General features: G+C 43.2%; 1 protein-coding gene across 1 annotated transcript in view; it reads right to left on the bottom strand.

The window, feature by feature from the left end:
• LOC110042058 (uncharacterized) overlaps nt 1-12,779 on the bottom strand; it is a 63,495-nt gene that overhangs the window by 20,717 nt on the left and 29,999 nt on the right. The window contains exons 32-44 of the mRNA XM_089294460.1: nt 12,049-12,462; nt 10,986-11,369; nt 10,284-10,548; nt 9,468-10,027; nt 8,255-8,800; nt 7,464-7,808; nt 6,009-7,008; nt 5,277-5,569; nt 3,486-4,829; nt 2,806-3,225; nt 2,206-2,340; nt 1,671-1,966; nt 188-352 (exon numbers count right to left, since the gene is read on the bottom strand). Of these exons, the coding sequence (XP_089150586.1) occupies nt 188-352; nt 1,671-1,966; nt 2,206-2,340; nt 2,806-3,225; nt 3,486-4,829; nt 5,277-5,569; nt 6,009-7,008; nt 7,464-7,808; nt 8,255-8,800; nt 9,468-10,027; nt 10,284-10,548; nt 10,986-11,369; nt 12,049-12,462 (6,167 nt within the window). The remainder of the gene's footprint in view (nt 1-187; nt 353-1,670; nt 1,967-2,205; nt 2,341-2,805; nt 3,226-3,485; nt 4,830-5,276; nt 5,570-6,008; nt 7,009-7,463; nt 7,809-8,254; nt 8,801-9,467; nt 10,028-10,283; nt 10,549-10,985; nt 11,370-12,048; nt 12,463-12,779) is intronic.

The raw sequence follows: 12,779 nt of genomic DNA, 5'->3' as shown, positions 1-12,779 counted from the left end.
GATCTCACAGTTTCTTCTTACTATCAGCCATAACAGCCGCCTCGTGTATTGCCTGTAGATTCCTGTTGAAACGTTTTAACTAAAGCACTGAAAAAGAAGCTAACCTCTTCTTAGGCGATAGGTTTTTGATTATTTTTAAGACTCAAATTTATTGCTCGGAGCTGTCCAGCTACAACTATTAAGTTACCGTGTTATTGCAGTAGTCCTCCCATCTAGACTGATTCCAGCATTCGCCCATCTGATTTCGCCATGTGCCATCGCCACATAACGGGTACATTTTCTGAATGCAATCCTCATCATTGTCTGTACTCTGTTCAAATCCCTGCCTACATTCACATGTTTTGTCTGATATCTGAAAGGGGACAAATTTAAACGCAACTATTATCAAAATCAACCAAAACCATTATCATTCGATGCATTTTTTCTTCCTTCTCATTGGCCAAGAGCCAACCACATGACCCGCAAATAACTACCTACAAATAATGGTCTGTTCATGCGTAGTGCCGTCTAAACGTGTTTTGCTGCAAATAATATTCTGTGTAATTGCAACCATGATCTCCGGTGAAAAATGGCAGATCACTCCCCTGAGCTGTCAGAGAGTGATTTAACTAAGAAAACAAATTTGGTGATCGAATGATAAAACAATTATTGAACTCCGTTATCGGAAAATATGGTTATTTGTCTGTGTCTCGCAGATCAATTATTTGCCTCAGCCTTCAGCTTCGGCAAATAATTGATCTGCTCTCCACAGACAAATCACGATATTTTGCTCAACCTCGTCCAATAATTATTAATTATTTGTATTTAACAGACAATTTTCATCGCTTTTTTCCCTCGTGAAAGACATCCTGAAGCGCAACCATTGATATTACAGCTACTGAATAGTACACTCCAGGAGTATTGTTGTTATTCTTTACTTGAAATCTCTGTCCACGCTGACATGTTAGGAAATGGGAGGACTGTACTTTGGAACTATTAGAGAGCTTAAGCAAACCAAAACGGACACAGCAACGAAAATGTCACCAAACAAAAGATTTACTGCGCCTTTCAATAACATGCGGACTCTACAATTCAACACTCAACCGACAAATGCATTTTTCGCTACCGTCAATCAAATGTTCGGCGGTTCCTCCCAGCTTCAGACTACTGCCGAGTGCGCGGTAATCAAATCGTTGAGCACAGTTTAGACAACGAAACAGTGCTCGGCACTAGTCGGAAGCAGGGAAGATCCGCCGAACATTTGACTCACGGTAGCGAAAAACACATTTGTCGGTTGAGCTATGAATTTTAGAGTCCGCATGTTATTGAAAGGCGCAGTAATGAGCAGAACAGTGCGACTGCGCACGTGTGCTTTAAATATTTGTAAATTTCGTAGCCATCCTCTGCAAAACACTAACCGGAAATGACATGTTCTGCGTATTTTGGATCACGTAGGCCACGACGGCAAATGTTTTGTATTTCTTTTTCAAATTGATCGATGGCATTACAATTTTAGTTTGAGCAGGTTTTCAGACCAATTGGCATACTGAGCAGTTTCAGATAGATGTGAAATTATTCGAAGGTAAAATATAAGTTCATTTTCAACTAGGCGTCGTTCCCGGCGTCGCCGTCGTCATTGCTCAAGGTCCCTATTAACTGGTAAACATCTCGTTTGATTCCTTTTCACATACCTTGTAAACGCGGTTCTGCCCTCTGCATGTGCACGTGTCACTACCTTCTTTGGACTGTAGAGGACGACAGGACAAACAGGAATTCCGAGCAACATATGGATTATAGTGATCAACTGCGCAAGGTTTGCACTGTCCAATGTGTGAAGCACCAAGCTGGTCATTGTAGGTTCCATTGGGGCATGGATATAATCTATGATCACCGCTTTGAGAGTAGTATCCTTGAGGACACAGGAATGAATTGGTATTCTCAACTCCCAGTGCAGTCCCATTCAAACCAGGATCATCTGTAGTTGCTCCTGGAGACAAAAGAAAAATGAAGATTAAGTTCCAGGCCCGGGTTGTTGGAAAGGTGGATAACGCCATTCACTGGATAGATCACTATCTAGCGGATATCCTAACGTGGTTGGCTTTGTTAACGCTCATCCACTGGATACTGATTCACCGGGTGGATAGCGTTATCCGGCCTTTGGACAACTGGGGCCAGAATTGCAAAAAGACTGATATGATGTGATGTGATGAGGAAGAAATGTCTGACCTTCCAAACAGACAACACCACCACGGCAAGGCTCACAGGTAGAACGGCTGGGATGATTGCCAAATGTACCAGGACTGCAGATCTCACAAGTATCATTGAAATTTTCTTTGGAAGCACCATCTTTCTGTTTGTATCCTGCGGAAAAAAACGCATATAATCAGTTTTTACCCGAAAGGCGACGACGTAAAAGGAAAGAAGCAAGACCGATGCACACAATACCTAGAGAATACAGTTCTCCTAGTAAAGCTTCAAGTGTCACATATCACTGCGCATTTAGGTAAGTTAGAGTGACTGTTTTGAAACCAATGAAGCGCAATTGTCGGCTGCAATCAACCAGTGAAAAGTTGAAGAAAGCCTCGGAAATGACCAAGTTTACTGTTGGTAAGCTTAAATTGGTCATTCCCTCTATGAGAAAGGGAATCATGGTAGTTGTATTCATCAAAACAAATATCCAGTCCCAGATGATGAATACAACTACCATGATTCCCTGCAGGCACGTCTTATAGAGGGAGCTGGCCATTCAACCCAAATTGAGTGCTCCAAATCCCTTTAATGCAAGAGTAATGAAAATCGGATTTTCCCATTTAATATACCACTTACCTAGTGGACATATCTTTGGCTGGCAGGCACCCGCATTCGTGTCGTCACTGTCACATCGATCGGCTGGGTCGCAGTAGTGCCCCTCAGGACAAGGAATATATGAAGAAGAACCATTTGGACAGTAAAAACCAGCTGGGCATGGCATTTGAGTTTTGGTTTGTCTGCAGTAGTACCCTGGCAGGCAAACTGTGGGTGCAGATCTTCCAGGGGGGCAAAATGTTCCATCTGGACACTCGTAGCCCCAGAAACTGCTGTTTGACAGGGGACAGAAGTTGCCAGCAGGACAGAGGTAGCAATCAGATATATTACGTGCTCCAGTGTCATTTCGGTAGGTTCCATTTGGACAGGGTATTGGATTGTCTGTGGCATTTAAACAGTATTGGCCAACTGGACACGGAGAGGTAGTATAGTCAGCGAGGCCTGAGGGGAACGGTAATGCGTTAGGAAAGTGGTTTTGTGACCAGATGTAGCAAGCGATTAAAAAAAACATGGATTATCAACACTGTGGAAGATTAAAACTACAATATTCGTAATTTAAAATTTGTTCTCAGTCAGATGAAGTGCATGTGATGAAGACGCAAACGTATCACAGCGTTGTGTTCCATAGCCCATTGGCAGAGAAACAATGGTACACACAGTGCACTGTAACATCCAAATCCAACAGAAATTTGGTTTCTTACCTTCATACCAACAATGGTATCCAGCAGGGCAAGGTTCACAAAAGCTTATATCTGTTGCTCCAGACACGTTGTTGTAAGTTCGCAATGGGCAAGGTCTGACTGTGTCATTGAAGGGACAGTAATGTCCAACCGTACAGTCTTCAGGTATGGAACTGCCAGGCAGGCAGATCTTTCCAGCAGGGCAGATTTGACACTCCACCTTGGATCTCGCCCTTGTGTATGGAATTACCAGGCCAGCCTCACACTTCAAAGGTTCTAAGGTCCCAGCTGGACAGTAATAGCCAACCGGGCATTCCCTACCAATGGTCACATTAGAACCATCTGGGGTTGGTGTGGGACTTGCAGTGTAACACAAATATCCCGCAGAACAATTATCAGCCACCACACCACGTTGGCAATAATGACCAGGACTACACGGTCTGCACTGGTCTACATTGCTCAGTCCAGTTTCATTGGTGTAGGTAAAAGTTCCATTAGGGCAGACCACTGGAGTGTGTGTCCCATTAGGACAGTAATGATGGGGAGGACATGCCAATGGATCAGAGGTGTTTGCAAGACAGTAATAACCTTGAGGGCAATCATCACATGACACTTGTTGCTCACGACTTTGATATGTCCCTGGGCGACAACTGAATGGATTGGCCGTACCATCTGGGCAGAAATGGCCCATTGGACACTGGAAGTTACTTGGATCTGGATAACGAATGTCTTCTTCTGCTGGGCAGTAGTAACCCGCTTTACAGAGATCGGTTGCAACAAGCAGCCCAGGTTCGAAACAGTACTTCCCTCCAGTGCATGGTAGACAGTCGTTGCGAGATTTTGCTCCAGGGTATGGCCTCAATGTTCCTTCAGGGCACATTGTGCCATTTGTTGTTCCTTCTTCACAGTAGAACCCAGGAGGACAAAGCCCATTATAAGTGTCACTCGTGTCATTTGGTGCAGGAAATTTGGCTCCACCTCTGCATAGGAATCCTGCACTACAAGGCCCAGTTGCATTAGCCTGCCCACGAAGTTCACAGTACTTACCAGGGGGGCATGGGAGGCACTCATTTAAAAACCTTCCATACTGATAAGGGAGATACGTTCCACTAGGACATGCTTCACCATCGGGTATTGCCACACCACCTGGACAATAGTGTCCAGGAGAACAAGGAGTCAGATGTATTATAGAAGTATTTGCACAAGTGTAGCCAGCTGGACATTTCTCACAGACACTCAGACCCTCCCTTGGACCATACTCTCCTCTGGGACATGCTTGTTCCTTCACTGTTCCTGTGGGACAAAAATGGCCTTTGGGGCAAGCTTTTCCTTCTATGCCATCTGTTGGGCGTGGTGTTGTAGAACCTGTAATAGAAAATAGTAAGGATCAGACAGGAGTAATTGATCAAATGGAGTCGATAGACCTTTACAACTGTCTACCAAATCTTCTGTAAATAATGTGAAATGATCTCTTGTGAAGTGCCAGTCGACATAATGTTGAGTGGGTTCTGTAGCAGAGCTACCAAGTAGCCTGTCAGTAAAATAACAAATACAGGAGAAAAAAGAGGAGGTTAAGAGAATGCCAACCTTTGTTTCTCCGTAATCAGAAGAACTAAAATATGACAAATACAATGAAACAAGCCAAAGAAGCATATGATCTTGTTCAAAGTTTGCAGATTTTCACCTTATTAAGCAATGACAAATATGAGGATGCTTAATGTATTACTGAATTATGAAGTGTAACTCCCCCCCAGGGGGAGAGGTGGTGACATCACAGATTAGTACAGGGTATTCAGGCATCCCACAACTTACCCAGTATACAAACAAACCCAGCGTCGCACTGCCTTTCCTGGACTATAGTAGCATTTGGATCACAGTAATATCCAGGACTACAAGGCTTGCAATCTGTAACATTCTTGTTTCTCTCCGAGTTTGCAAAAGAGCCTCGTGGACAAGGTTCTGGTATGTAGCTTCCCTCTACACAGTAATGTCCAATTGGGCAGTTAGCATAGGGTGGATTTGGAACCTTGGCTGAACCATTGCAATAGTACCCAGGGAAACACAAGGCTTCGGGTTCTGGTAGGCCTTCTTGTTGGCAGTAATACCTTAGAATGGAAAAGAGAAATAATAATCCAGCTGTTCCTGACGTTATGCACCAATTTCCATGTAGCTTCGTAACTTTTACAAGCATATATTTAATGCGTTTTGCAATTTCCATAACTTGAATAGGTAGAATATGATTGAAACTCCAAGAAATTCAGCACTGTTTACAATATATTCCAACTCCTTTTGATTGACTTTTCTTCTACTTGCAATTACTTGGCAAAATGCACATTCATAACAAAAGAGAGGCAAACAGACTTTGACTTTCCCTTTTGTTCTTATTATGGTACATACAACTTTCACACAATTTCACATGTCAAGATTTACAACGGCCTGAATACATTGCAGTACCAGATTTTGATTTAGATCATAGTGCATAATCATGGTGCATAATTATCTGGTGTGAAATAAAAGTGTTTTTATTGTTGTTGTTGTCCTTACCTGGCAGGACATTCTGTACACTGATCAGCTCGCTCAAGCTGAGTCTTGTTGCTCCATGTTCCAGACGGGCACTTGTACTGTGTTGCAAATGAGGTCCCTGGGGGGCAATAATGCCCCATGGGACATTCATATCCAGTCAGATTGCTTATTGCCACAGCAGTGTTATCACAGTAGTACCCAGCTAGACATTCCTTGCATTCAAATGAATACTGATTATCTTGATATGTGCCATTTGGACAGCGTTCTGGAAGGGGCGATTTTTTCTCACAAAAGTGTCCAACAGGACAAGGGTATGAATTTGGTTTTGAAACGCTCTGGCCTGGTGGACAGTAGTAGCCTTTGTCACATTCACCATCAGGATAGTTCAGACCACTGGTGTTGCAGAACATACCAGCAATACATTCTACACACTCTGACACATTCTCATGTTTCTTGCCTGGTAAATAGTAGCCTGGCTGACATGCCAGTGGTGCAGGTGATTCCAATGGACAATAGTGTCCCTCTATGCATTCTATTTGGCGTCTGCTGCTAGATCCTGGTGGACAGAAATAGCCAGGGTCGCACGGGCCAGCTGTGACATGAAGCTCATACAAATTACAGAACCTGCCAGCTGTGCATGTTGTCATATTGTGTGAGCCTTGAGGACAGAAGTGGCCGGGTGTACAACGTGTTGCGCTTGGCTTAGATTCTTTGTTTCCACCAGGACAATAAAATCCAGCACTGCATGAGTTGGTAGGTTTTTCATTTCCATAATTAGCACAATAGTAACCCGCATCGCAAGGCAGACAATCAAGAGAGGAATTCCCTTGGACTTTGGGATTGTAAGTGCCTGGTTCACAGGGTTGGTGGTGAGGTCTGGGTGTCCCTGCAGGACAGTAGTAACCTTTTGGACAGACATTGCCAATATATGTGGTGGAGTTGGCGTAGCAGTAGAAACCAACTGGACATTCCTTGCAACTGGCTTGGCCTTCCTCATCTTGATACGTACCAGCGGGACACCCTATCCAAAAATAAAAACTTTGTCAAAAGACAACTGAAGGAGTGGTTAGGCATCTATTGTTCAACGTGTGGGATTCTGTAGATTCTGTAGATTCGTTCCTGTCACATTTGCTATTGCCGTCATTTCCTGCCACCACACGAACAAAATTAGACTATGAGGAACAAATAGCCACACAAGACCTTGGGACTGAGAATGCTTCTCACCCCCAGGATTTCATGCTGCCATTTTTTCCCAGAGGTTTTCTTTTGTGTCAAGCATGACTGACTAAGCCAAAGAGGGACTACTCGTAGTCCAGAACAAGGTCTTTGTCCAAACTTGCTCTGGCAGAGTGAAGAGCAAGTGCAATGTAAATGTAAGTTTCAATAAGTTCTTGACAATGGTACATAAACTCTACAAAAATCCCATATCTCACTCAATGAATAATCATATTTTTATAAGCACACAATTGAAAATACCTTCAAACATAGCACTCCCTTCTTCACAGAAATGACCACGGGGACAAATATCACCAATAGCGATGTGTTCAAAATGAGCTGGGCACTGGGTCAAGTTTGTCATGTAAGGGTTTGGTGAAGCTGCACCCGACACACAATAGTAGCCAGCACTGCAGTTGCCTGTTGGTTCGGTCAGGTTTGTGCCTTCACAGTATTGACCAGCTGAACACTTTGTGCAGTCTTGCTCACGCACCAAGTTCTTTTGGTCACTATAGGTACCTGCAGGGCACTGCTTCCAGTCTGCACCTGTACCATTTGGACAGTAGTAACCCTCTGGACAGTCATGCTTTGTAGAACTTTGAACACCTATTACACATTTGCAAAACACAGGTGTTATATAAAAAAACGCTGCAAAATACAGAATACAGTACAAATAGTTCTGCGCTATGGTAGGCATAAGTATCTTAGAACTACCAGTATCTACATACTTCTCTAGCTGGCCATTTTTATGCTGTTTTATGTCACATGCGATACCAGATAGATAAGTCACTTGCTGGTTAGAGGTAAGGTGTCCATAGCACAACACTGTGTAGTGTCATTGTGCACAGGAACCCATAATTATAATAAGCAAAAAGATAGAGTTATTTTATCACCTAAAGAAAGGTAGATGGTAAGGACTGTGTAACATGGCCACGGATAACAAACACACAATTTGATTGTTGTTCTTTACTATTGTATATTTAATCTATGTGTGCAACAACATGCATATTATTGAAGAACTTCAGAGCCTTAAAGAATAAATGCAAACCAACCTGGAATAACAAGTTCTGGCAGACAGTAATAGCCTTCAGGGCACACAGCACAATCAGCTGATGCTGAACTTTCAGCAACTCTCCCTGCTGGACAGTCCTGTGGCTCAGCACTTCCTTTGGGACAGTGCTGACCAACTGGACAAGGGACTGGATTGCTGACATTTTGACCCTCGGGGCAATAGTAGCCCTCGTCGCATTGGCCCTTTGGCTCAATGAGTCCCATACTGTCACAATAATATCCTGGTCTGCAGGCGATACAATCTTCTGGCTTTTCTAGCCCAGTACCATTTGAATAGGTTCCTGATGGACAGGGGAAAGGTATGGAAGTTCCCAAAGTACAATAGCGGCCTTCTGTGCATAGATATTGTTCATCACTTGTTGAACGAGGTGGACAATAGTACCGGGGTTTGCAAGGTCCAGCTGTTGATGTCCTGGCAGTTTCATTGCAGAAGTCTCCACCAGTACAATTCAAGCATTCATGCTCTGCCTGAAGACCCGTTGCTGGACTGTATGTACCAGCTGGACAATCAATGGGTTTGTCAACACCTGCAAAACAATGTCATGGATGAGCTGGTCTTACTCGACATGAGGTCAAAACCATTGCTATTACCAAGTTGTTATAGTCACAGGAGTTATCAAAATCAATTTTCTAAAAACATTACATGAATGCAGGGCCATAGCTAGTAACACGCAAACTGAGACACTTGCCTCAATCATATCTGTCGTTTTTGTTGTTTTTAGTCATCATAAACACCCTAAATACCTAACAAGAGAATTTAACCATGGCTATTGCCTCAGTCATAACTTTTTCATGGAAATTGCCTCAGTCACATTTTTTCTGGCTGTGGCCCTGGAAGGAGATAGTTGAGAATTCGGAGTGGTTTTTAATGGCACTGTCTCTTAATATTATTATGTCTCATATTCTCCAACGGTAGCCTCAGAAAAAGAAATCTATCATAACACTTTAAAATATGAGTAAAACAGACTTTCAAAGATGCGCTAATTAAAACGTTTTTTCCTAAATGATTTGGAATAATTTCGTTATAAGTTATTTAAATCTTATACTGATGCTAATGTGCACAATACTTGATTCTATATTTTGCATGTTTTGGAAATACCCATTATCAGAGACAACTTTTTCTTCAGGCTGACCACAACATTAGCCAGCTTTCAAATTTCAATTGTAAAAACGCCACAGGACAATGCCCAGTACCTTGCGGGCAGTAGTAACCAGCAGGACAAATGTCTGCCTTCTCCCCAAGGTTCGGTGTTGTACTGTTGGCACCTTCCCGGCAAAAGTATCCAGCACCACATAACTTGTATGGTGTCACAAGGCCCCATTCATCACAGACCATGCCACCAGTACATGTCCTACAATCTGACTTGTCATCCATGCCTGTCCTGTTGTTGAAGGTCCCAGGAGGACACTTGAACTCCTCAGCATACCTTGTACCTTCAGGACAGTAATGACCCTCTATGCAGAGGAACTGTCCATATGAGATGACTGGGCCATAAGTATCATTACAGTAGAAACCAGGTGGACAGATTCTACAAGTCGCCTGTGCTGTCTCATTTTGGTACTGTCCTGCATCACATGGCACAGGATTTGGACTGCCTTCTGGGCATTTGTATCCACGAGGACACTCATGTTGATTGGCATCTTTTGCTCTGCCAGTGCAATAGTAACCTGGTGCACACAGGTCTGTGGGAACAGGCAGCCCACTTCCACCACAGTACCACCCTGGAGTACACTCTATACAGTCAGTCACATTCCTGTAGGAATAAAGGACGTAGGCATAATGATGGAGTAAAGAAAAGCCAGGTTTCCAATTTGATACAGAGGAACCAACCATTGGGAACAGTACTGACCCCCTACTTCTTAGGAATACAACAGTGGAAATCTGACAAATCGTCAAATCCGTTCACACTGGAAAAATTAAACAATGTCATACATTCATCCCACTGTAGTACTCTCAAAATGCCAAAGCCACTGAGGAAAGATAAAATGTGAACCATCATTCCATCTTACCTGTTCCCTGTGCTGTTTAAGAATGTTCCAACAGGACAATTCTCAGGTGCATCACTTCCTCTTGGGCAGAAAGTCCCATTAGGACATATGTTTCCTGTCACTCCATCCGTGGGATTAGCTTCCTTTGCTCCAGATGTGCAGTAATAGCCCGCTTCACAGTCAAATTCTGGTTCAGACAGCTCTGGACGTGAACAGTACTTTCCTGGATCACAAACTTGTGGCAGTGCTGATCCATTGGGACAATAATGCGACACTGGACAGCGAGCTGAGAGGAAAAAAAATCTCCAGATGTTAAAATACATTCAAGACCTAAGATGCAAGCCAAAACCTACATTATGATGACAAACAAAGTTGACGCTCCTAATGTTGCTATGTCTAATTCCCAGGATAACACACAGGATTAAATTTGCCGCTACCCATTTGTACACCTGGGTGGAGAGAGCCACTGTGAGGGTAAAGTATTTTGCCCAAGAACACAAGACAATGTCCCTGGTCAGGGCCTCGAACCTAGACAGCTTGATCCAAAGCTGAGCACACTAACCATGAGGTCACCATGCTTCCCAGTGTAATAAATAAAACACATATACACTGGCTGAATTGTCGAGCCTCTGACATCTGATGCCTACCTGTCCTACTTAAAAGTAGACCCATAGGCACACTACAAGAGAAACACACTATGAACTTGTCGGATAAATGCTTTACCTCCATCAGGTGTTGGCTTTGTGGATCCATTCTTACAGAACCACCCACCATAGCAATCTGCAGTTGGTTTACTCAAGCCAGAGCCTTCACAGTACTTCCCAGCAGTGCAAAGAACGCAGTTGGGTTCCTCTTCCTGTCCGGTTAATTCATTAAATGTGCCTTCATCACAAAGAATTGGATTACTTGTATTCACTGGACAATACCTCCCAGACGGACAGACAGTGTCATTGAAAGTGGTCGCCTTGGCAAGACAGACATATCCAGCTGGGCATGATTTACAGTACGTCTGGCCTTCTTCATCTTGATAACTCCCATCAGGACACCCCTCAGGAAGAGTGTATCCTGCACGACAGAAATGGCCTTTTGGACATACACCACCAAAACCTACAAGATGGATCACAAGATTCTAAGATTCCTTTTTCAACGGGTTGGCCACTGAGTGGCTTACAATTAGTGATAAATTCCTCACAAAACATATCATTTACTGGGCAATTTAGATCTTGTTTGCCCTTTTATTTTCCGAAACTATTTACGCCTACATACTAGTTATACAACGCTCTCTCACAGCATGCCATGGAATATCCCAGGATTCTTTTGTATTTTCTCGGTATACACCTTTAGACAATTGTGTATACCGAGAAAATACAAGTGACAAGCGGGACATTCCACAGTATACCACGAGAGAGCATTGTACAACTATTTTATACCATGCCATAGAAAATACAGACGTCAACACAATCAAAGGGACATACATGTGGCACACAATGGGAAGGTTGGGTGCAATATCATAACATATACAATGGTTTTTCTGTATTCTGATTGGCTGTATTTTCCATGGCATGGTATAAATGAGCTAGTAACATAAGCTAACAGCAAGATAAGATTAAAACACCATTGGATTGAGCGGTAATTTTCAATGCTTGACCTGTTTAATCGATGGTGGCTAATCTGTGGACTTATGTGCAGATATGCACGATGAGGATTGATGACAATGACGATGATGATAATATAAGTGATGATTGTTAATTTACTTCATTGTCACTGAGCACAACAGCATATTTACCTGTATGCAATCCTAAAATTGAGCAGTTACCAAGCAGCGATGTTCCATTCACTGAGTTAACAGGATCTGGCTTGTCAACACCTGACTCGCAGTAGAAACCACCATAGCAGTCACCACTTGGCTCAACAGCATGAAGCTCGCCACAATATTTGCCTCCTGGGCAATCCTCACACTGGGTCACCAAGCTTAAGGTTGTTCTGTTACTGAAGGTTCCACGGGGACATGGCTTCCAATCCAAACCAGTTCTAGCAGGACAATAATAACCCCTTGGACAGACTCGATAGCCTGACTTTGGATTTCCTGCAGTCACATTCTCTGGCACGCAGTAGTACCCTGGAGGACAATCTTGGCAGGACGCCTGGGCTGTGGCATTGGTAAATGTTCCTGAACGACAGTCTTTAGGAGTGGCACTTCCTGTAAGGTAAGCCATTAATTGCATGTTAGAACTTAAACTTGCCAAGAGTGAAGAGCATCTAAAATCTCTTTTAACATCAAAAGTAGACAGCAAATGAGAAGAAAACAGCATGAGTGCCAAGAAGAAGTTAACCACTGTGCACAACACTGTAACATGACAAATTCAGCCAAATATCAGCCAGTTACAGGACTGGTTTGTTAAGCAGACAAAGCTGTAGCCACATTTTGATCAGCTGTAGACGTAAGTAATGTTCATATTTAAGATGATCTGGAGTCAATTGAAGTTGTTTTTGGAAGTACTGTGTGCCCATATTACT

This window comes from Orbicella faveolata, unplaced genomic scaffold (genome assembly GCF_042242905.1).
Source record: "Orbicella faveolata isolate gen_17 unplaced genomic scaffold, um_ofav_v1 contig_25, whole genome shotgun sequence".
Taxonomy (NCBI): Eukaryota; Metazoa; Cnidaria; class Anthozoa; order Scleractinia; family Merulinidae; genus Orbicella; species Orbicella faveolata.
This window is presented reverse-complemented; position numbering and strand designations above follow the sequence as displayed.